Here is a 25,117-nt window from a genome sequence, read left to right on the forward strand (position 1 = left end):
TAAGAGGCTCCTCTGTCCTCCACTCCTTACCTGTATTAATGGCACCTGTATGAACTTGTTATCAGTATAAAAGACACCTGTCCACAACCTCAAACAGTCACACTCCAAACTCCACTATGGCCAGACCAAAGAGCTGTCAAAGGACACCAGAAACAAAATTGTAGACCTGCACCAGGCTGGGAAGACTGAATCTGCAATAGGTAAGCAGCTTGGTTTGAAGAAATCAACTGTGGGAGCAATTATTAGGAAATGGAAGACATACAAGACCACTGATAAACTCCCTCGATCTGGGGCTCCATGCAAGATCTCACCCCATGGGGTCAAAATGATCACAAGAACGGTGAGCAAAAATCCCTGAACCACACGGGGGGACCTAGTGAATGACCTGCAGAGAGCTGGGACCAAAGTAACAAAGCCTACCATCAGTAACACACTACGCCGCCAGGGACTCAAATCCTGCAGTGCCAGACGTGGCCCCCTGCTTAAGCCAGTACATGTCCAGGCCCGTCTGAAGTTTGCTAGAGAGCATTTGGATGATCCAGAAGAAGATTGGGAGAATGTCATATGGTCAGATGAAACCAAAATATAACTTTTTGGTAAAAACTCAACTCGTCGTGTTTGGAGGACAAAGAATGCTGAGTTGCATCCAAAGAACACCATACCTACTGTGAAGCATGGGGGTGGAAACATCATGCTTTGGGGCTGTTTTTCTGCAAAGGGACCAGGACGACTGATCCGTGTAAAGGAAAGAATGAATGGGGCCATGTATCGTGAGATTTTGAGTGAAAACCTCCTTCCATCAGCAAGGGCATTGAAGATGAAACGTGGCTGGGTCTTTCAGCATGACAATGATCCCAAACACACCGCCCGGGCAACGAAGGAGTGGCTTCGTAAGAAGCATTTCAAGGTCCTGGAGTGGCCTAGCCAGTCTCCAGATCTCAACCCCATAGAAAATCTTTGGAGGGAGTTGAAAGTCCGTGTTGCCCAGCAACAGCCCCAAAACATCACTGCTCTAGAGGGGATCTGCATGGAGGAATGGGCCAAAATACCAGCAACAGTGTGTGAAAACCTTGTGAAGACTTACAGAAAACGTTTGACCTCTGTCATTGCCAACAAAGGGTATATAACAAAGTATTCAGATAAACTTTTGTTATTGACCAAATACTTATTTTCCACCATATTTTGCAAATAAATTCATAAAAAATCCTACAATGTGATTTTCTGGATTTTCTTTTCTCATTTTGTCTGTCATAGTTGATGTGTACCTATGATGAAAATTACAGGCCTCTCTCATCTTTTTAAGTGGGAGAACTTGCACAATTGGTGGCTGACTAAATACTTTTTTGCCCCACTGTATCTATCCACTCTTCTGTTTTCTCTGGGCAGTAGATTATCTCTGGGCAGTTGATTTATCTATCCACTCTTATGTTTTCTCTGGGCAGTAGATTATCTATGGGCAGTTGATTTATCTATCCACTCTCACGACACACACATCTTTGATGATCTGGCACACTCGCTTACGTGGTGGAGGGAACTTTCTACCATCTGGTCTGTAGAGAGGAGCTGTGGTGTCGTGTCTCCTCTCTCTTCTTCCTCCCCTCTCCTCTCCTTTCTGTCCTCTCTCCTCTCCTTTCCGTCCTCTCTCTTCTCCTCTCCCATGCTTTCCTCCCCCCCTCCCTACTGTACTGTAAAATGTTCACATATTTGATTATAGCAGGTTCTAAATAATAGGTGAAATGGTTTTGGGTTTGTGCAGCCACGCAGGCAGGAATTGGACACAGTACTGATTGTTGAGTGTTTCAGCCTGGCCGACTGTTGTGTGGGTGGACATGACAAAACCTACTCAGCCCTGGTCTCTGGTCATCAATGCTGTCACCAGCTCACCCACCAGTTACTGGCTTCTACTGCTGCTGTCACATTTCTCTCTCTCTCTCTCTCACACACACACACACACACACACACACACACACACACACACACACACACACACACACACACACACACACACACACACACACACACACAGATACACACACCTCACAAAATGTATGTACTTATTCAAGCATTCCTGGAAATGAGTAGAACATGTCATTGATGTTGACATTGATGGGCGGGCATATAACGCAAAGGTCTAGCAACCCAAATGTTGCGTGTTCTAATCTCACCATGGACAACTTTAGAATATTAGCTAATTAGCAACTACTTACTACTTGTTAGCTATTTTGCAACTACTTAGCATGTTATCTAACCCTTCCACTAACCTTAATAACCCCTTAGCCCTAATCCCTAGCATAGCTAACAGCTAACATTAACCACCTAGTTAATGTTAGCATTAGCCATCTAGCTAACGTTAGCCACAACATATTTGGAATTCGTAACATATTATACGTTTCAAAAAACGTGTGACAATACTGTATTGTACGAATTGCAATTCGTAAAACATAATGGATGAATTGCAATTCAAGACATATCAGACCATAAGAATGATGGACATACCATACCAAACAATGACATGTCTTATTAATTGGAGTGTCCTGTATTTACATTTACTATGTTACTGTAGGTCTACCCGACTCCAGGTTGGAAACTTGAGGAAGCCTCAGTTTATTGGGTTGATGGGTAGGTAGGCTATACAGGACATATTCGGGCGTGCATCACATGCCTTCATAATAGCAGGTATATTCTCTCTCTCTCTCCATAGCTCTCGTGGATGAAGTCACACTATCAATTTACACTTCATTCCAGTCCGTGATAATCTGACAAATAGACGAGTGGTTAATATGCTCTGACATCACAGCATAGTTTACTGTACACCGAGGGGACTGTCGGCGGTTGATTCCACGGGCAGCATCTGGCAAAGTTTACTATTCGAGATCCTCTGTTTTGTTAATCTCTAGATATAATAAAACCTTGCAAGCGATGTTGGTTTCAATTTAAGACCGGCAATAGTCGAGCTTACTAACACGTAGCTTTCGAAATCGCCATTGCTAGGAACGTTCAACCGTGCACAGTGATGAAGAGTGGAGACTGGGGCTTCCGGTGTAAAACAGGCTGTCTTTATGAAATCCATCGAGGTGCGGAACTACTGCCGACTCCTGCTCCTGCTGCATATTTAGGCCTATCATAATCTATTGTTTTCCCGAGATGATATCCCGTACAAGTTGAAACGAATCCGACAACACCTGGAATATAACGAAAGCAGTCTCAACCAGCCTGCTCAGCCATCCACGCTCCATTGCAAATTTCAGTTTACTGGAAATATATCAGTCATTTGATGGGATCTCATTTCGCAGTTATTAAAACAGAGAAGCCATTCCCGTGGGGTTTATTTCATGGGGATGTGTTCAAGACAAGAGAGAATACAAAAAGACGTCAACATCGTAATTCAAAGGAGCAAGGCAGAGAAAGACTGCCTTTTCTCTGGTGAGTGTGTGTGTGTGTGTGTGTAGTTAGTCAGTGGTGGTAGTGGTGTGTTCCGACCGTTTGATTATGTGGTCTAGTGCATGTTGACGAACACACTAATTTTACATCACTGCCTTCAATAGCAATAACATCTTCTAGACCCGACAGTTGTCAATATCCTAACAAATTCATCTAATCATAGGCCTTAATAATTGTATTCGATAGCTGTGAGTGATGATTAAATTGGGAAAACCCAGACACCATTATAGTCTATCATTACATTTTGTTGTCTGGCAAAACGTTTGTAGGCCTTGATACGGATAGTTTGAAATGATGATAATTATTTCACATGAAGAGAAATAGGAATATATTAATATTCTTGTCATGATGACAATAGGCTTTGGTTAAACATCCCTACAGAATGACAGACAGACATAATATTGAAGACACCAGCCGACTAGAACATTTGCCTTTTGACGTTACATTTCTACCGGACATAACGTAACGGTTGTGTAAATGTGATATTGTCCGACAATTTATGCTCCTTTACATATTTGGTCAGTCAGTGGAACCCCTTTTGATGTTGCCATGGAAACTGCATTTGTTGAAGGGATTTTTTTTTCTCTTCCTGTGGTTGTATCTTGCCATTGTGTAGTAGTGGCTAATAACCCTCTTGTTGATTTACGTTCTGACCGGTTCTATTTCCCCTCTTGTTGATTTCCGTTCTGACCGGTTCTATTTCCCCTCTTGTTGATTTCCGTTCTGACCGGTTCTATTTCCCCTCTTGTTGATTTCCGTTCTGACCGGTTCTATTTCCCCTCTTGTTGATTTCCGTTCTGACCGGTTCTATTTCCCCTCTTGTTGATTTCCGTTCTGACCGGTTCTATTTCCCCTCTTCTTGATTTCAGATTTCAGATATACTGACGCCACCTTCACCTTCACTTATTCCAAAGGCTCCAGAAGGTACAGTACAACGTTCTTAGATTGTTGACATCATTCATTCATTCTGTGACATTGATTAAACGGACATTGATTAAATCCTACTGGGCCATTCATTCTGTACCATTGACACACTGTGTGCTACTGGGCCATTCATTCTGTACTATTGATACACTGTGTGCTACTGGGCCATTCATTCTGTACCATTGATACACTGTGTGCTACTGGGCCATTCATTCTGTACCATTGACACACTGTGTGCTACTGGGCCATTCATTCTGTACTATTGATACACTGTGTGCTACTGGGCCATTCATTCTGTACCATTGATACACTGTGTGCTACTGGGCCATTCATTCTGTACCATTGACACACTGTGTGCTACTGGGCCATTCATTCTGTACTATTGATACACTGTGTGCTACTGGGCCATTCATTCTGTACCATTGATACACTGTGTCCTACTGGGCCATTCATTCTGTACCATTGATACACTGTGTCCTACTGGGCCATTCATTCTGTACCATTGATACACTGTGTGCTACTGGGCCATTCATTCTGTACTATTGATACACTGTGTGCTACTGGGCCATTCATTCTGTACCATTGATACACTGTGTGCTACTGGGCCATTCATTCTGTACCATTGACACACTGTGTGCTACTGGGCCATTCATGCTGTACTATTGATACACTGTGTGCTACTGGGCCATTCATTCTGTACCATTGATACACTGTGTCCTACTGGGCCATTCATTCTGTACCATTGATACACTGTGTCCTACTGGGCCATTAATTCTGTACCATTGATACACTGTGTCCTACTGGGCCATTCATTCTGTACCATTGATACACTGTGTGCTACTGGGCCATTCATTCTGTACCATTGATACACTGTGTGCTACTGGGCCATTCATTCTGTACCATTGATACACCGTGTGCTACTGGGCCATTCATTCTGTACCATTAATACACTGTGTCCTACTGGGCCATTCATTCTGTACCATTGATACACTGTGTGCTACTGGGCCATTCAATCTGTACTATTGATACACTGTGTCCTACTGGGCCATTCATTCATTCTATCCTACTCTGTACTGTTGATACACTGTATCCTACTCTGTACAATTGATACACTGTGTCCTACTGGGCCATTCATTCATTCTATCCTACTCTGTACTGTTGATACACTGTATCCTACTCTGTACTGTTGATACACTCAAACCTACTCTGTACTGTTGATACACTGTATCCTACTGTGCCATTGATACACTGTATCCTACAGTGCCATGGCTTATCAACTGGTTGTCCCCAGGGCTGGTTGTTCAGTTGTTTGGGGAAATGGTTCACATGGGTTATCTAATGAATGGTGTGTGTTACTGGGTTATCGCAGTTTGTCTGGACTTTGCAAGGTCGGAGTTCGCCCCCCCCCCAATTAGTTTTTTTTTAACGTGTCAGCCACTCACAACGTATAGACTACTAATCACTGTCAATGCGACTGCATGCCTATTATTGTGGCGCCAGAGCGTGTATAGCTTTGCTTTCGCTAATGGGTACATGTTTATTGGTTGGACTATTTTATCCTCGTGTTAATTAAGAGTCTTCTGACACACCCGGTGCGTCAATCCAAGTAACATAATAAATCCCCAACACAATCCATCAGTTTAAGCTGGAGATGTGTTTTTTTTTTTTTTTTTTTTTTACATGGGCTGCGTCTCAATCCTATGCTGGCCTTCTGCAGCTGCTGTAGAAGGTGGCCGAGCTACAGAGGTATTTGTCAGGCCGTGAGATATCCTGAAAATCGGTCTTCTACGTCTGTAGCTCCCAAACGGTTTCACCTAAAAAAACGTATAGATGAGACTTTCACGAACACGATGACGTTCTCCGTTTTTTGCTCTATGAACCCCCACAAAAGCCCTACAGAACTCGTCTGAAGTCGGTAACGCTGATGTGTCGACTTCTGTCTGTAGCTTCCAAACCGTTTGGGTTACAAACTAATATGACCGCCCTCCCTGTGGAAAGGTGGAGACTCACGGACACGAAGGTGTTATCCGTTTTTGCTCTATGAACCCCCTAATTGTCACGGGACTTGTCTGAAGGTAACCCGTACAAATTAATGGAGGTAGTTTTGTGCCAACAAAAATAAGAGACTAAAGGACGGTCTCGTCCCCCAAATGTTTTGTTGTTGTCATTTATGAATGTGTTATTCAACGTTTTTTCTATGGGCTATAGTAGTAAAGGCCAAATTCAATATTTTATAAAGCAAAAAAGATGTACTTTTTTGGGGGATACCTAAAGGGGTCCTAAAATTCTAAATCAAATAGCTAAATGATCCATGGTATGACCATCTTAAAACAATTCCATACGACCATCTTAAAACAATTCCACATGTTAGCTTAGTAACACCTAGACTTCTACTAAGCCTAACATTTCACCAAGCTATACACGGCGTCGCAGTGCTGCCGGCTGGTGGCAGTAATTAAAGTTGGAAATTCAAAACACTGCAGATTGTAAAATGAATATTGGATGCAACAGCATATTAATCAGCTACCAATTGATTTTTTTGAATATACAACTGTCCTGTATAGCCTACCTGAAACTGGATGACATGAGCTGTCCTCGCCCTCTCTCCCAGCTTGGATAGAAAGGTGCGCATAAAATCAGTCTGTTATTGCCAAATAATACAGTCAGTCCACACTAAAAACACTACCTTACTAGAGATTGTTTCATTAATCAGTGTAGCCTACTATCTATAGCTACATAGACAGTGCATTCAGAATGTATTCAGACCCCTTGACTTTTCCCACAATTTGTTATGTTACAGCCTTATTCTAAAATGGATTAAATTGTTTCCACTCCCCCCTCATCAAGCTACGCACAATACCCCGGAATGACATCACAATACCCCATAATGACATCACAATACCCCAGAATGACATCGTAATATACCATAATGACATCACAATACCCCATAATGACATCACAATACCCCATAATGACATCACAATACCCCATAATGACATCACAATACTCCAGAATGACATCACAATACCCCATAATGACAAAGCAAAAAACGGTTTTTAGAATATTCTTGCAAATATATAAAAAAAAACAAAAAACGTAAATATTACATACGTTTTCAGACCCTTTACTCAGAACTTTGTTAAAGCACCGTTGGCAGCGATTACAGCCTCAAGTCTTCTTGGATATGACACTACAAGCTTATGTGGTATATGATAGACTGGCCCCAGGTCTGTGTGGTATATGATAGACTGGTCCCAGGTCTGAGTGGTATATGATAGACTAGTCCCAGGTCTGTGTGGTATATGATAGACTGGCACCAGGTCTGTGTGGTATATGATAGACTAGTCCCAGGTCTGTGTGGTATATGACAGACTGGTCCCAGGTCTGTGTGGTATATGATAGACTGGTCCCAGGTCTGTGTGGTATATGATAGACTAGTCCCAGGTCTGTGTGGTATATGATAGACTGGCACCAGGTCTGTGTGGTATATGACAGACTGGTCCCAGGTCTGTGTGGTATATGATAGACTGGCCCCAGGTCTGTGTGGTAAATGATAGACTGGTCCCAGGTCTATGTGGTATTTGATAGACTGGTCCCAGGTCTGTATGGTAAATGATAGACTGGTCCCAGGTCTGTGTGGTATATGATAGACTGGTCCCAGGTCTGTGTGGTATATGACAGACTAGTCCCAGGTCTGTGTGGTATATAATAGACTGGCCCCAGGTCTGTGTGGTATATGATAGACTGGCCCCAGGTCTGTGTGGTATATGATAGACTGGTCCCAGGTCTGTGTGGTATATGATAGACTGGTCCCAGGTCTGTGTGGTATATGATAGACTGGTCCCAGGTCTGTGTGGTATATGACAGACTGGTCCCAGGTCTGTGTGGTATATGATAGACTGGTCCCAGGTCTGTGTGGTATATGACAGACTGGCCCCAGGTCTATGTGGTATATGATAGACTGGTCCCAGGTCTGTGTGGTATATGACAGACTGGTCCCAGGTCTGTATGGTAAATGATAGACTGGTCCCAGGTCTATGTGGTATATGACAGACTGGTCCCAGGTCTGTGTGGTATATGACAGACTGGTACCAGGTCTGTGTGGTATATGATAGACTGGTCCCAGGTCTGTGTGGTAAATGACAGACTGGCCCCAGGTCTGTGTGGTATATGATAGACTGGCCCCAGGTCTGTGTGGTAAATGATAGACTGGCCCCAGGTCTGAGTGGTAAATGATAGACTGGTCCCAGGTCTGTATGGTAAATGATAGACTGGTCCCAGGTCTGTGTGGTAAATGATAGACTGGCCCCAGGTCTGTGTGGTATTTGATAGACTGGTCCCAGGTCTGTGTGGTATATGATAGACTAGTCCCAGGTCTGTGTGGTATATGATAGACTAGTCCCAGGTCTGTGTGGTATATGACAGACTGGCCCCAGGTCTATGTGGTATATGATAGACTGGTCCCAGGTCTGTGTGGTATATGACAGACTGGTCCCAGGTCTGTATGGTAAATGATAGACTGGTCCCAGGTCTATGTGGTATATGATAGACTGGTCCCAGGTCTGTATGGTAAATGATAGACTGGTCCCAGGTCTGTGTGGTAAATGATAGACTGGCCCCAGGTCTGTGTGGTATTTGATAGACTGGTCCCAGGTCTGTGTGGTATATGATAGACTAGTCCCAGGTCTGTGTGGTATATGATAGACTAGTCCCAGGTCTGTGTGGTATATGATAGACTGGTCCCAGGTCTGTGTGGTATATGATAGACTAGTCCCAGGTCTGTGTGGTATATGATAGACTGGCCCCAGGTCTGTGTGGTATATGATAGACTGGTCCCAGGTCTGTGTGGTATATGATAGACTGGTCCCAGGTCTGTGTGGTATATGATAGACTGGTCCCAGGTCTGTGTGGTATATGATAGACTGGTCCCAGGTCTGTGTGGTATATGACAGACTGGTCCCAGGTCTGTGTGGTATATGATAGACTGGTCCCAGGTCTGTGTGGTATATGATAGACTGGTCCCAGGTCTGTGTGGTATATGATAGACTGGTCCCAGGTCTGTGTGGTATATGATAGACTAGTCCCAGGTCTGTGTGGTATATGATAGACTGGCCCCAGGTCTGTGTGGTATATGATAGACTAGTCCCAGGTCTATGTGGTATATGATAGACTGGCCCCAGGTCTGTGTGGTATATGATAGACTGGTCCCAGGTCTGTGTGGTATATGATAGACTGGTCCCAGGTCTGTGTGGTATATGATAGACTCGTCCCAGGTCTGTGTGGTATATGATAGACTCGTCCCAGGTCTGTGTGGTATATGATAGACTGGCCCCAGGTCTGTGTGGTATATGATAGACTGGCCCCAGGTCTGTGTGGTATATGATAGACTGGTCCCAGGTCTATGTGGTATATGATAGACTGGCCCCAGGTCTGTGTGGTATATGATAGACTGGTCCCAGGTCTGTGTGGTATATGATAGACTGGTCCCAGGTCTGTGTGGTATATGATAGACTGGTCCCAGGTCTGTGTGGTATATGATAGACTAGTCCCAGGTCTGTGTGGTATATGATAGACTGGCCCCAGGTCTGTGTGGTATATGACAGACTGGTCCCAGGTCTGTGTGGTATATGATAGACTGGCCCCAGGTCTGTGTGGTAAATGATAGACTGGTCCCAGGTCTGTGTGGTAAATGATAGACTGGTCCCAGGTCTGTGTGGTAAATGATAGACTGGTCCCAGGTCTGTATGGTAAATGATAGACTGGTCCCAGGTCTATGTGGTATATGATAGACTGCTCCAAGGTCTGTATGGTAAATGATAGACTGGTCCCAGGTCTGTGTGGTTTATGATAGACTGGTCCCAGGTCTGTATGGTATATTATAGACTGGTCCCAGGTCTGTATGGTAAATGATAGACTGGTCCCAGGTCTGTGTGGTATATGACAGACTGGTCCCAGGTCTGTGTGGTATATGACAGACTGGTCCCAGGTCTATGTGGTAAATGACAGACTGGCCCCAGGTCTGTGTGGTATATGATAGACTGGTACCAGGTCTGTGTGGTATATGATAGACTGGTCCCAGGTCTGTGTGGTAAATGACAGACTGGCCCCAGGTCTGTGTGGTATATGATAGACTGGCCCCAGGTCTGTGTGGTAAATGATAGACTGGCCCCAGGTCTGAGTGGTAAATGATAGACTGGTCCCAGGTCTGTGTGGTAAATGATAGACTGGTCCCAGGTCTGTGTGGTAAATGATAGACTGGTCCCAGGTCTGTGTGGTAAATGATAGACTGGTCCCAGGTCTGTGTGGTATATGACAGACTGGTCCCAGGTCTGTGTGGTATATGACAAACTGGCCCCAGGTCTGTGTGGTATATGACAGACTGGTCCCAGGTCTGTGTGGTAAATGATAGACTGGTCCCAGGTCTGTGTGGTATATGATAGACTGGTCCCAGGTCTGTGTGGTATATGACAGACTGGTCCCAGGTCTGTGTGGTATATGACAGACTGGTCCCAGGTCTGTGTGGTATATGACAGACTGGTCCCAGGTCTGTGTGGTATATGATAGACTGGTCCCAGGTCTGTGTGGTATATGATAGACTGGCCCCAGGTCTGTATGGTATATTATAGACTGGTCCCAGGTCTGTATGGTAAATGATAGACTGGCCCCAGGTCTATGTGGTACAAGCAGAGTAAGCGTTCGCCTGTACTTTAATTCTTCTGTCTCGTAATTAGAGCAAGCATGCGTCCCAATTTAGACCCTATTCAACACATAGTGTAACACTTTTGACCAGGACCCCTGGGCCCTGTGTAGGAAAATAGGATGTCATATGGGACGTAGCCTAAACCTCTCTTAGAGTCTAGATGTCATATTCACCAAGTCTTCCAAGTCATTACCATATTATGTAGTCTTTACCATATTCTGTAGTCTTTACCATATTCTGTAGTCATTACCATATTCTGTAGTATTTACCATATTCTTTAGTCTTTACCATATTCTGTAGTCTTTACCATATTCTGTAGTCATTACCATATTCCGTAGTATTTACCATATTATGTAGTCATTACCATATTCTGTAGTCTTTACCATATTCTGTAGTCATGACCATATTCTGTAGTATTTACCATATTCTGTAGTCATTACCATATTATGTAGTCTTTACCATATTCTGTAGTCTTTACCATATTCTGTAGTATTTACCATATTATGTAGTCATTACCATATTCTGTAGTATTTACCATATTATGTAGTCATTACCATATTCTGTAGTATTTACCATATTCTGTGGTCATTACCATATTCTGTAGTATTTACCATATTCTGTAGTCATTACCATATTCTGTAGTATTTACCATATTCTGTAGTCATTACCATATTATGTAGTCATTACCATATTCTGGACTTAACTTGGGTAGGGCTGACTCGGTAAGTCATTACCATATTCTGTAGTCATTACCATATTCTGGACTTGGGTAGGGCTGACTCGGTAAGCCATTACCATATTCTGTAGTCATTACCATATTCTGTAGTCATTACCATATTCTGTAGTCATTACCATATTCTGTAGTCATTACCATATTCTGGACTTGGCTAAGGTTGACTCTGCCAGGCTTGCTGTGCTCTGGTTGGCAGTGTGTGGCTGGGTGGGATGAGGGGTTGGGTGCAGTGTGTGGTGTGTCTGTGTGTGTGTGTGTGTGTTTAGGGGTGTGTGTGTACACCTCATGCAACTTGGTGTGTGTGTGTTTATACAGCGGGTGGGTCTAATCCTGAATGCTGATAGGTTAAAACCGCATTCCAGCCGGTGTCTATTCCACAAGTTACCACCGGCTAAATTTATGATGTTAAAATGCCTATTTGCGCTGTTCGTTCTGACTGCACAATCCACTGTCTCATCAGCCCAGCCAGGTCATTTATAAACTTGATCTCCACTTTAAAAAGCATCTAGACATTATCTCACATTTCTTTTAAATTAACATTTAGTTTTCAACAAGGGAGATTTGTATAAACCTTTGCTGTCTGTCTCTCTGACATTTGCAACATTATTTAAATATTCAAATTCCATCTCCAGCTGTCCCATAGTAATGAACGTGTCGGGGTCAGGGGTCGGGACGAGTCAGACAGGCAGGCAGCATTTCTCAGCCAGTCGAAATCATGAATCAGCTGGCATAATTTTATGGATTTATACAAAGAAATGTCAATTGAAAAAAGGTCAAACGAAACAAAGTGCAGCTAGTTTGTAGTCTTTCCAGCTTCAGTTTGAAGTGGTCGTGTTGTTGGCTGTGTTGTTGGCTGTGTTGTTGGCTGTGTTGTTGGCTGTGTTGTTGGCTGTGTTGTTAGCTGTGTTGTTAGCTGTGTTGTTGGCTGTGTTGTTGGCTGTGTTGTTGGCTGTGTTGTTGGCTGTGTTGTTGGCTGTGTTGTTGGCTGTGTTGTTGGCTGTGTTGTTGGCTGTGTTGTTGGCTGTGTTGTTAGCTGTGTTTTTGGCTGTGTTGTTGGCTGTGTTGTTAGCTGTGTTGTTGGCTGTGTTGTTGGCTGTGTTGTTGGCTGTGTTGTTGACTGTGTTGTTGACTGTGTTGTTAGCTGTGCTCCTCTGAACAACAGTGTTCTGACAATGAGCAAGGGATAAGAACATTGCCAGCCAGTATGGTAATGGACATTGAGATTGAATGACTGGGTCGCGCCCATAGATACAGAACAAAAAGACTCAACGACTGGGTCGCGTCCATAGATACAGAACAAAAAGACTGAACGACTGGGTCGAGTCCATAGATACAGAACAAAAAGACTGAACGACTGGGTCGCGTCCATAGATACAGAACAAAAAGACTCAAAGACTGGGTCGCGTCCATAGATACAGAACAAAAAGACTGAACGACTGGGTCGAGTCCATAGATACAGAACAAAAAGACTGAATGACTGGGTTGCGTCCATAGATACAGAACAAAAAGACCTGAACGACTGGGTCGCATCCATAGATACAGAACAAAAAGACTGAACGACTGGTTCTCGTCTCTAGCACAGAACTGATAGAACGAACGACCAGCCGGCTTGGGTAGCGACCATAAATTAGTGTCGGGACTATATCTTGTGGTAGCAACACTAGAGTTGCGTCAGGACTATATCTTGTGGTAGCAACACTAGAGTTGTGTCGGGACTATATCTTGTGGTAGCAACACTAGAGTTGTGTCAGGACTATATCTTGTGGTAGCAACACTAGAGTTGTGTCGGGACTATATCTTGTGGTAGCGACACTAGAGTTGTGTCGGGACTATATCTTGTGGTAGCAACACTAGAGTTGTGTCGGGACTATATCTTGTGGTAGCAACACCAGAGTGGTGTCGGGACTATATCTTGTGGTAGCAACACTAGATTAGTGTCGGGACTATATCTTGTGGTAGCAACACTAGAGTTGTGTCGGGACTATATCTTGTGGTAGCAACACTAGATTAGTGTCGGGACTATATCTTGTGGTAGCAACACTAGAGTTGTGTCGGGACTATATCTTGTGGTAGCAACACTAGAGTTATGTCAGGACTATATCTTGTGGTAGCAACACTAGAGTTGTGTCGGGACTATATCTTGTGGTAGCAACACTAGAGTTGTGTCGGGACTATATCTTGTGGTAGCAACACTACAGTTGTGTCGGGACTATATCTTGTGGTAGCAACACTAGAGTTGTGTCGGGACTATATCTTGTGGTAGCAACACTAGAGTTGTGTCGGGACTATATCTTGTGGTAGCAACACTAGAGTTGTGTCAGGACTATATCTTGTGGTAGCAACACTAGAGTTGTGTCAGGACTATATCTTGTGTAGCAACACTAGAGTTGTGTCAGGACTATATCTTGTGGTAGCAACACTAGAGTTGTGTCAGGACTATATCTTGTGGTAGCAACACTAGAGTTGCGTCAGGACTATATCTTGTGGTAGCAACACTAGAGTTGTGTCAGGACTATATCTTGTGGTAGCAACACTGGAGTTGTGTCGGGACTATATCTTGTGGTAGCAACACTAGAGTTGTGTCAGGACTATATCTTGTGGTAGCAACACTAGAGTTGTGTCGGGACTATATCTTGTGGTAGCAACACTAGAGTTGTGTCGGGACTATATCTTGTGGTAGCAACACTAGAGTTGTGTCGGGACTATATCTTGTGGTAGCAACACTAGAGTTGTGTCAGGACTATATCTTGTGGTAGCAACACTAGAGTTGTGTCGGGACTATATCTTGTGGTAGCAACACTAGAGTTGTGTCGGGACTATATCTTGTGGTAGCAACACTAGAGTTGTGTCGGGACTATATCTTGTGGTAGCAACACTAGAGTTGTGTCGGGACTATATCTTGTGGTAGCAACACTAGAGTTGTGTCGGGACTATATCTTGTGGTAGCAACACTAGAGTTGTGTCAGGACTATATCTTGTGGTAGCAACACTAGAGTTGTGTCAGGACTATATCTTGTGGTAGCAACACTAGAGTTGTGTCAGGACTATATCTTGTGGTAGCAACACTAGAGTTGTGTCGGGTCTATATCTTGTGGTAGCAACACTAGAGTTGTGTCGGGACTATATCTTGTGGTAGCAACACTAGAGTTGTGTCGGGACTATATCTTGTGGTAGCAACACTAGAGTTGTGTCGGGACTATATCTTGTGGTAGCAACACTAGAGTTGTGTCGGGACTATATCTTGTGGTAGCAACACTAGAGTTGTGTCGGGACTATATCTTGTGGTAGCAACACTAGATTAGTGTCGGGACTATATCTTGTGGTAGCAACACTAGAGTTGTGTCGGGACTATATCTTGTGGTAGCAACACTAGAGTTGTGTCGGGACTATATCTTGTGGTAGCAACACTAGAGTTGTGTCGGGACTATATCTTGTGGTAGCAACACTAGAGTTGTGTCGGGACTATATCTTGTGGTAGCAACACTAGAGTTGTGTCAGGACTATATCTTGTGGTAGCAACACTAGAGTTGTGTCAGGACTATATCTTGTGGTAGCAACACTAGAGTTGTGTCGGGACTATATCTTGAGAACGGATTAAATAGTATGAATACATTCAACAAAATAAAGTTTTTAATGAAAATATGTCAATCATTATTTGAATATGTTGTTAACCCGTTGTATAAAACTGATAATGCCCTCGAAGCCGGTGTTTGGAAGATATATTTGCACGGTTTGTCAAACCTCAACTTCATCTCTGGCCTAACAACACCCATGCCAATATATCCTTTAAACACTGGCTTCTCAGGATTTATCACGTACGTGTACACCTTGCCTAATTTGCGTACCGTGTGTGTTTGTGTGTTATTCTGTGTCTGTGTGCACGTGTGTTGGTTTTGCTTACTAAAGGAAATGCCACCATCCTCTGTGGTTGTTGCTGGGTAATTCCACAGGAAATAGAAATCAGATTTTTTCTATTTTAAATGTAGGCCAAACAAAAACATTAATTTCAATGTTCAAAAAACCATACAACTCTATGCACAAGGACTACTTTTAACAATTTACACTGAACATTTTACAAAAACACATTTACTGGAAGAACTGTGCAGATGCAGAATTTGGTAACAAAATTACTGTAAAATCTCCCTCAGGTTTTTAATTTGACCACATATTACTGTAAAATCTCCCTCAGGTTTTTAATGTGACCACGTATTACTGTAAAATGTCCCTCAGGTTTTTAATGTGACCACATATTACTGTAAAATCTCCCTCAGGTTTTTAATGTGACCACATATTACTGTAATATCTCCCTCAGGTTTTTAATGTGACCACGTATTACTGTAAAATGTCCCTCAGGTTTTTAATGTGACCACGTATTACTGTAAAATGTCCCTCAGGTTTTTAATGTGACCACGTATTACTGTAAAATGTCCCTCAGGTTTTTAATGTGACCACGTATTACTGTAAAATGTCCCTCAGGTTTTTAATGTGACCACGTATTACTGTAAAATGTCCCTCAGGTTTTTAATGTGACCACGTATTACTGTAAAATGTCCCTCAGGTTTTTAATGTGACCACGTATTACTGTAAAATGTCCCTCAGGTTTTTAATGTGACCACGTATTACTGTAAAATGTCCCTCAGGTTTTTAATGTGACCACGTATTACTGTAAAATGTCCCTCAGGTTTTTAATGTGACCACGTATTACTGTAAAATGTCCCTCAGGTTTTTAATGTGACCACGTATTACTGTAAAATGTCCCTCAGGTTTTTAATGTGACCACGTTTTCCAAAAACTCTGAAAAAATCTACTCTGAATTAAGATTTAATGATGTCAGCAGACAGAGTAATGGGGTGTCAGCTATGACATCACACCTTGAGATACAACAAATCTCATTTAGTTATTGGAAGTACAGTAAGTGAAGTATGATTTACACCCAGTAACAGAATTGCAGGGGGAACCGGTACAGAGTAAATGTGTAGGCTATATACAGGGTGTTACGGTACAGAGTCAATGTGGAGACTATATACAGGGGGTACCGGTACAGAGTCAATGTGGAGGCTATATACAGGGGGTACCGGTACAGAGTCAATGTGGAGGCTATATACAGGGTGTTACGGTACAGAGTCAATGTGGAGGCTATATACAGGGGGTACCGGTACAGAGTCAATGTGGAGGCTATATACAGGGTGTTACGGTACAGAGTCAATGTGGAGGCTATATACAGGGGGGTACCGGTACAGAGTCAATGTGGAGGCTATATACAGGGGGTACCAGTACAGAGTCAATGTGGAGGCTATATACAGGGTGTTACGGTACAGAGTCAATGTGGAGGCTATATACAGGGGGTACCGGTACAGAGTCAATGTGGAGGGTATATACAGGGGGTACCGGTACAGAGTCAACGTGGAGGCTATATACAGGGGGTACCGGTACAGAGTCAATGTGGAGGCTATATACAGGGGGGTACCGGTACAGAGTCAATGTGGAGGCTATATACAGGGGGCACCAGTACAGAGTGAATGTGGAGGCTATATACAGGGTGTTACGGTACAGAGTCAATGTGGAGGCTATATACAGGGGGTACCGGTACAGAGTCAACGTGGAGGCTATATACAGGGTGTTACGGTACAGAGTCAATGCGGAGGCTATATACAGGGTGTTACGGTACAGAGTCAATGTGGAGGCTATATACAGGGTGTTACGGTACAGAGTCAATGTGGAGGCTATATACAGGGGGTACCGGTACAGAGTCAATGTGGAGGCTATATACATGGTGTTACGGTACAGAGTCAATGTGGAGGCTATATACAGGGGGTACCGGTACAGAGTCAATGTGGAGGCTATATACAGGGGGTACCGGTACAGAGTCAACGTGGAGGCTATATACAGGGGGTACCGGTACAGAGTCAATGTGGAGGCTATATACAGGGGGGTACCGGTACAGAGTCAATGTGCAGGCTATATACAGGGGGCACCAGTACAGTGTCAATGTGGAGGCTATATACAGGGGGTACCGGTACCAAGTCAACGTGGAGGCTATATACAGGGTGTTACGGTACAGAGTCAATGTGGAGGCTATATATAGGGTGTTACGGTTCAGAGTCAATGTGGAGGCTATATACAGGGAGTACCGGTACTGAGTCAATGTGGAGGCTATAGACAGGGGGAACCGGTACAGAGTCAATGTGGAGGCTATATACAGGGGGAACCGGTACTGTGTCAATGTGCGGGGGCACCGGTGTCGAGGTAGTTGAGATAATATGTACATGTAGGTAGAGTTATAAGTGACTATGCATCGATAATAACAGAGAGAAGCAGCAGCGTAGAAGGGGGAGGCAATGCAAATAGTCTGGGTAGCCATTTGATTAGCTGTTCAGGAGACTTATGGCTTGGGGGTAGAAGCTGTTTAGAAGCCTCTTGGACCTAGACTTGGCGCTCCGGTACCGCTTGCCGTGCGGTAGCAGAGAGAACAGTCTTTGACTACGGTGGCTGGAGTCTTTGACAATTTTTAGGGCCTTCCTCCGACACCGCCTGGTATAGAGGTCCTGGATGGCAGGAAGCTTGGCCCCGGGGATGTACTAGGCCGTACACACTACCCTCTGTAGTGCCTTGTGGTCGGAGACCGAGCAGTTGCCATACAGTACTGTACTGAACTATAGTCTTCTTTGCTGTACTGTACTCTACTGTGCTGTCCAAACTTGTGAACCCAACTCTGGTTTGTGACTACTATGATTTACCATTGTAGCCAATTCAATTGCAAAATTTCCGTTACCGATTTAGTAACATAATTTTGAGTTTTAATCACTTAATAATTCATAAACCAAAACATGAAATGTGTAAAAACACAATAACTAACTGGTAGGTCTTTACTTGTGATGAGGGAGAGAAATGAGAAAATATGTTAAAGATACAACGTCTTCAGAAAGTATTCACACACCTTGACTTATAACACATTCTGTTGTGTTAGAGCCTTTAACATAAATTACATTCAGATGTTTTGTCACTGGCCTCTCTCTACACAATACCCCATCATGTCAAAGTGGAGTTATGTTTTTAGAAATTTGTACAAATTAATACAAAATGAAAATCTGAAATTTATTGGGTCTTTTAAAAATCCAACCCCTTTGTTATGTCGACCCTAAATAAGTTCAGGAGTAAAAATGTGCTTAACAAGTCACATAATAAGTTACATGGATTCACTCTGTGTGTAATAATAGTGTTTAACATGATTTTTTTAATGACTATCACATCTCTGTACCCCACACATTCAATTATCTGTATGGTCCCTCAGTTGAGCAGTGAATTTCAAACACAGATTCAACCACAAAGACCAGGGAGGTTTTCCAATGCCTCACAACAAAGGGCACCTATTGGTAGATGGGTAAAAAAAAAAAGCAGACATTGAATATCCCTTTGAGCATTGTGAAGTTATTAATTACACTTTGGATGGTGTATCAATACACTCAGTCACTACAAAGATACAGGCGTTCTTCCTAACTCAGTTGCCGGAGAGGAAGGAAACCGCTCAGGGATTTCACCGTGAGGCCAATGGTGACTTTAAAACAGTTACAGAGTTTAATGGCTGTGATAGGAGAAAACTGAGGATGGATCAACAACATTGTAGTTACTCCACAATACTAACCTAAATGACAGAGTGGAAAGAAGGAAGCCTGTACAGAATAAAAATATTCTTAGCAAGTCCCCTGCATTCCCGCCTTTGGGAAAACGACTCCCATTGTTAGGGCGGAGACATGAGCATCTCGTCATTATATACAGATCTCTGGATGGATACACTTTTACACCTGCTACGTTAGGTTAGATACACACAGACCACACACAACAGAATGACGGACAGAGACAGTTGGTGAAAGTATGTCTTATCTACTTTGAAGAACTAGTCAAATGATTTGGTCAGACAGCTCTGCAGCATACCTAGGAAGGCCAGCTAAATAAGATGACTACAGACAGTACATTATGGGGAGAACATAGATAACTGTAGACAGTACAGTATGGGGAGAACAGAGATAACTGTAGACCGTACAGTATGGGGAGAACAGAGATAACTGTAGACCGTACAGTATGGGGAGAACAGAGATAACTGTAGACAGTACAGTATGGGTAGAACAGAGATAACTGTAGACCGTACAGTATTGGGAGAACAGAGATAACTGTAGACCGTACAGTATGGGGAGAACATAGATAACTGTAGACAGTACAGTATGGGGAGAACAGAGATAACTGTAGACAGTACAGTATGGGGAGAACAGAGATAACTGTAGACCGTACAGTATGGGGAGAACAGAGATAACTGTAGACCGTACAGTATGGGGAGAACAGAGATAACTGTAGACAGTACAGTATGGGGAGAACAGAGATAACTGTAGACCGTACAGTATGGGGAGAACAGAGATAACTGTAGACCGTACAGTATGGGGAGAACAGAGATAACTGTAGACCGTACAGTATGGGGAGAACAGAGATAACTGTAGACAGTACAGTATGGGGAGAACAGAGATAACTGTAGACAGTACAGTATGGGGAGAACAGAGATAACTGTAGAACGTACAGTATGGGGAGAACAGAGATAACTGTAGACAGTACAGTATGGGGAGAACAGAGATAACTGTAGACAGTACAGTATGGGGAGAACAGAGATAACTGTAGACAGTACAGTATGGGGAGAACAGAGATAACTGTAGACAGTACAGTATGAGGAGAACAGAGATAACTGTAGACCGTACAGTATGGGGAGAACAGAGAACTGTAGACAGTACAGTATGGGGAGAACAGAGATAACTGTAGACAGTACAGTATGGAGAGAACAGAGATAACTGTAAACAGTACAGTATGGGGAGAACAGAGATAACTGTAGACAGTACAGTATGGGGAGAACAGAGATAACTGTAGACAGTACAGTATGGGGAGAACAGAGATAACTGTAAACAGTACAGTATGGGGAGAACAGAGATAACTGTAGACAGTACAGTATGGGGAGAACAGAGATAACTGTAGACAGTACAGTATGGGGAGAACAGAGATAACTGTAGACAGTACAGTATGGGGAGAACAAAGATAACTGTAGACCGTACAGTATGGGGAGAACAGAGATAACTGTCTGGCTGACTGCTACTGCCTGGGCAGAGATGAGACGATGACTTTAAGGAATTAAAAATTATGAAGTCATAAAATCAGACCTAAATAATATAATAACTGAAATATTGTATTTTTTAATAGTAATTTACTATTTTTCTATTGATGTCTACCCAATGTGAACCTGGCAGAGACAATGGAATATTTTAAATGTTTTTGGCAATTGAATGTTCACTATTTTTGGCTTTGGAATTTCCATTAAAAAAAACCATCTGTAAATTTCATTGTAATGTCATTATTATGAATGTTTTTTTTATAATTTTTTATTAGCGAAATCAAAAAGCGTGATTATTTTGTAATAATTTTAACCAAAACCGAACCGACATCAAAAAGCACTAGTCGCTCAGCACTAGTGATGGTTCTTACTAGACAGAGGCCAGGAAGCTATTTATAACCTTAGCAACTGTGGTAAATCAGCCAGTTCCTTGTTTCGAAGCACAGTCAGTCAAGCGTAACAACTTTATAGTATATACTAACCCGTGACTGTGTCTTTGTTTTGAAGAAACACTCAAGCAAGAGTTTTCAACATACGATTATCTTTCGAGAGAAAGCTATTTTGACCCAAGAGCCAATAGTAATTATGTAATAACGTCTTGGAGAGATCTGAGGGGTTTTTATGTTGATGTCTGTGAGCAGGAAGTCATACAACCCCATTGTGTATGATGGTATTACCTTAATGATCTCCAGAAGCAGGAAGTCTTACAACCCCATTGTGTATGATAGTATCACCTTAATGATGTTTGTAAGCAGGAAGTCATACAACCCCATTGTGTATGATAGTATCACCTTAATGATGTCCAGAAGCAGGAAGTCTTACAACCCCATTGTGTATGATAGTATCACCTTAATGATGTCCAGAAGCAGGAAGTCATACAACCCCATTGTGTATGATAGTATCACCTTAATGATGTCCAGAAGCAGGAAGTCATACAACCCCATTGTGTATGATAGTATCACCTTAATGATGACCAGAAGCAGGAAGTCATACAACCCCATTGTGTATGATAGTATCACCTTAATGATGTCCAGAAGCAGGAAGTCATACAACCCCATTGTGTATGATAGTATCACCTTAATGATGACCAGAAGCAGGAAGTCATACAACCCCATTGTGTATGATAGTATCACCTTAATGATGACCAGAAGCAGGAAGTCATACAACCCCATTGTGTATGATAGTATCACCTTAATGATCTCCAGAAGCAGGAAGTCTTACAACCCCATTGTGTATGATAGTATCACCTTAATGATGTTTGTAAGCAGGAAGTCATACAACCCCATTGTGTATGATAGTATCACCTTAATGATGTTTGTAAGCAGGAAGTCTTACAACCCCATTGTGTATGATAGTATTACCTTAATGATGTCCAGAAGCAGGAAGTCATACAACCCCATTGTGTATGATAGTATTACCTTAATGATGTCCAGAAGCAGGAAGTCATACAACCCCATTGTGTATGATAGTATCACCTTAATGATCTCCAGAAGCAGGAAGTCTTACAACCCCATTTTGTATGATAGTATTACCTTAATGATGTCCAGAAGCAGGAAGTCTTACAACCCCATTGTGTATGATAGTATCACCTTAATGATGTTTGTAAGCAGGAAGTCATACAACCCCATTGTGTATGATAGTATCACCTTAATGATGTCCAGAAGCAGGAAGTCTTACAACCCCATTGTGTATGATAGTATTACCTTAATGATGTCCAGAAGCAGGAAGTCATACAACCCCATTGTGTATGATAGTATCACCTTAATGATGTCCAGAAGCAGGAAGTCATACAACCCCATTGTGTATGATAGTATCACCTTAATGATGTCCAGAAGCAGGAAGTCTTACAACCCCATTGTGTATGATAGTATTACCTTAATGATGTCCAGAAGCAGGAAGTCATACAACCCCATTGTGTATGATAGTATCACCTTAATGATCTCCAGAAGCAGGAAGTCATACAACCCCATTGTGTATGATAGTATTACCTTAATGATGTCCAGAAGCAGGAAGTCATACAACCCCATTGTGTATGATAGTATCACCTTAATGATCTCCAGAAGCAGGAAGTCTTACAACCCCATTTTGTATGATAGTATTACCTTAATGATGTCCAGAAGCAGGAAGTCATACAACCCCATTGTGTATGATAGTATTACCTTAATGATGTCCAGAAGCAGGAAGTCTTACAACCCCATTGTGTATGATAGTATCACCTTAATGATGTTTGTAAGCAGGAAGTCATACAACCCCATTGTGTATGATAGTATCACCTTAATGATGTTTGTAAGCAGGAAGTCTTACAACCCCATTGTGTATGATAGTATCACCTTAATGATGTTTGTAAGCAGGAAGTCTTACAACCCCATTGTGTATGATAGTATCACCTTAATGATGTCCAGAAGCAGGAAGTCATACAACCCCATTGTGTATGATAGTATCACCTTAATGATGTTTGTGAGCAGGAAGTCATACAACCCCATTGTGTATGATAGTATCACCTTAATGATGTTTGTGAGCAGGAAGTCTTACAACCCCATTGTGTATGATAGTATCACCTTAATGATGTCCAGAAGCAGGAAGTCTTACAACCCCATTGTGTATGATAGTATCACCTTAATGATGTTTGTGAGCAGGAAGTCATACAACCCCATTGTGTATGATAGTATCACCTTAATGATGTCCAGAAGCAGGAAGTCTTACAACCCCATTGTGTATGATAGTATCACCTTAATGATGTCCAGAAGCAGGAAGTCTTACAACCCCATTGTGTATGATAGTATCACCTTAATGATGTTTGTAAGCAGGAAGTCATACAACCCCATTGTGTATGATAGTATCACCTTAATGATGTTTGTAAGCAGGAAGTCATACAACCCCATTGTGTATGATAGTATCACCTTAATGATGTTTGTAAGCAGGAAGTCATACAACCCCATTGTGTATGATAGTATCACCTTAATGATGTCCAGAAGCAGGAAGTCTTACAACCCCATTGTGTATGATAGTATCACCTTAATGATGTTTGTAAGCAGGAAGTCTTACAACCCCATTGTGTATGATAGTATCACCTTAATGATGTCCAGAAGCAGGAAGTCATACAACCCCATTGTGTATGATAGTATCACCTTAATGATGTTTGTAAGCAGGAAGTCTTACAACCCCATTGTGTATGATAGTATCACCTTAATGATCTCCAGAAGCAGGAAGTCATACAACCCCATTGTGTATGATAGTATCACCTTAATGATGTCCAGAAGCAGGAAGTCATACAACCCCATTGTGTATGATAGTATTACCTTAATGATGTTTGTAAGCAGGAAGTCTTACAACCCCATTGTGTATGATAGTATCACCTTAATGATGTCCAGAAGCAGGAAGTCTTACAACCCCATTGTGTATGATAGTATCACCTTAATGATGTTTGTAAGCAGGAAGTCTTACAACCCCATTGTGTATGATAGTATTACCTTAATGATGTCCAGATGCAGGAAGTCTTACAACCCCATTGTGTATGATAGTATCACCTTAATGATGTTTGTAAGCAGGAAGTCATACAACCCCATTGTGTATGATAGTATCACCTTAATGGGTCTACCTTTATAGTTTAATTCAGGACGGTGTGCTGAAATTTTATTTTCCTTTTTTTCCACCACTCCAAATGCAAACTCATACGAACAACAACTTACAGTCACACAAACAATGACTACATCTCCTCTGTCCAGACCCCTAGTACCCTAAACAATGACTACATCTCCTCGGTCCAGACCCCTAGTACCCTAAACAATGACTACATCTCCTCTGTCCAGACCCTTAGTACCCTAAACAATGACTACATCTCCTCTGTCCAGCCCCCTAGTACCCTAAACAATGACTACATCTCCTCTGTCCAGACCCCTAGTACCCTAAACAATGACTACATCTCCTCTGTCCAGACCCCTAGTACCCTAAACAATGACTACATCTCCTCTGTCCAGACCCCTAGTACCCTAAACAATGACTACATCTCCTCTGTCTAGACCCCTAGTACCCTAAACAATGACTACATCTCCTCTGTCCAGACCCCTAGTACCCTAAACAATGACTACATCTCCTCTGTCCAGACCCCTAGTACCCTAAACAATGACTACATCTCCTCTTTCCAGCCCCCTAGTACCCTAGTACCTTAGTACCC

General features: G+C 42.6%; 1 protein-coding gene across 2 annotated transcripts in view; it reads left to right on the forward strand.

Moving 5' to 3' along the window:
- Nucleotides 1-3,332: 3,332 nt before the first annotated feature.
- LOC120053472 (protein mono-ADP-ribosyltransferase PARP8-like) overlaps nt 3,333-25,117 on the forward strand; it is a 118,234-nt gene continuing 96,449 nt past the window's right edge. For both annotated transcript variants that reach the window (XM_039000599.1, XM_039000607.1), the window contains exons 1-2: nt 3,333-3,423; nt 4,311-4,365. In XM_039000599.1, coding sequence (XP_038856527.1) covers nt 3,333-3,423; nt 4,311-4,365 — 146 coding nt within the window. The remainder of the gene's footprint in view (nt 3,424-4,310; nt 4,366-25,117) is intronic.

Source organism: Salvelinus namaycush, chromosome 1, assembly GCF_016432855.1.
Source record: "Salvelinus namaycush isolate Seneca chromosome 1, SaNama_1.0, whole genome shotgun sequence".
NCBI lineage: Eukaryota > Metazoa > Chordata > Actinopteri > Salmoniformes > Salmonidae > Salvelinus > Salvelinus namaycush.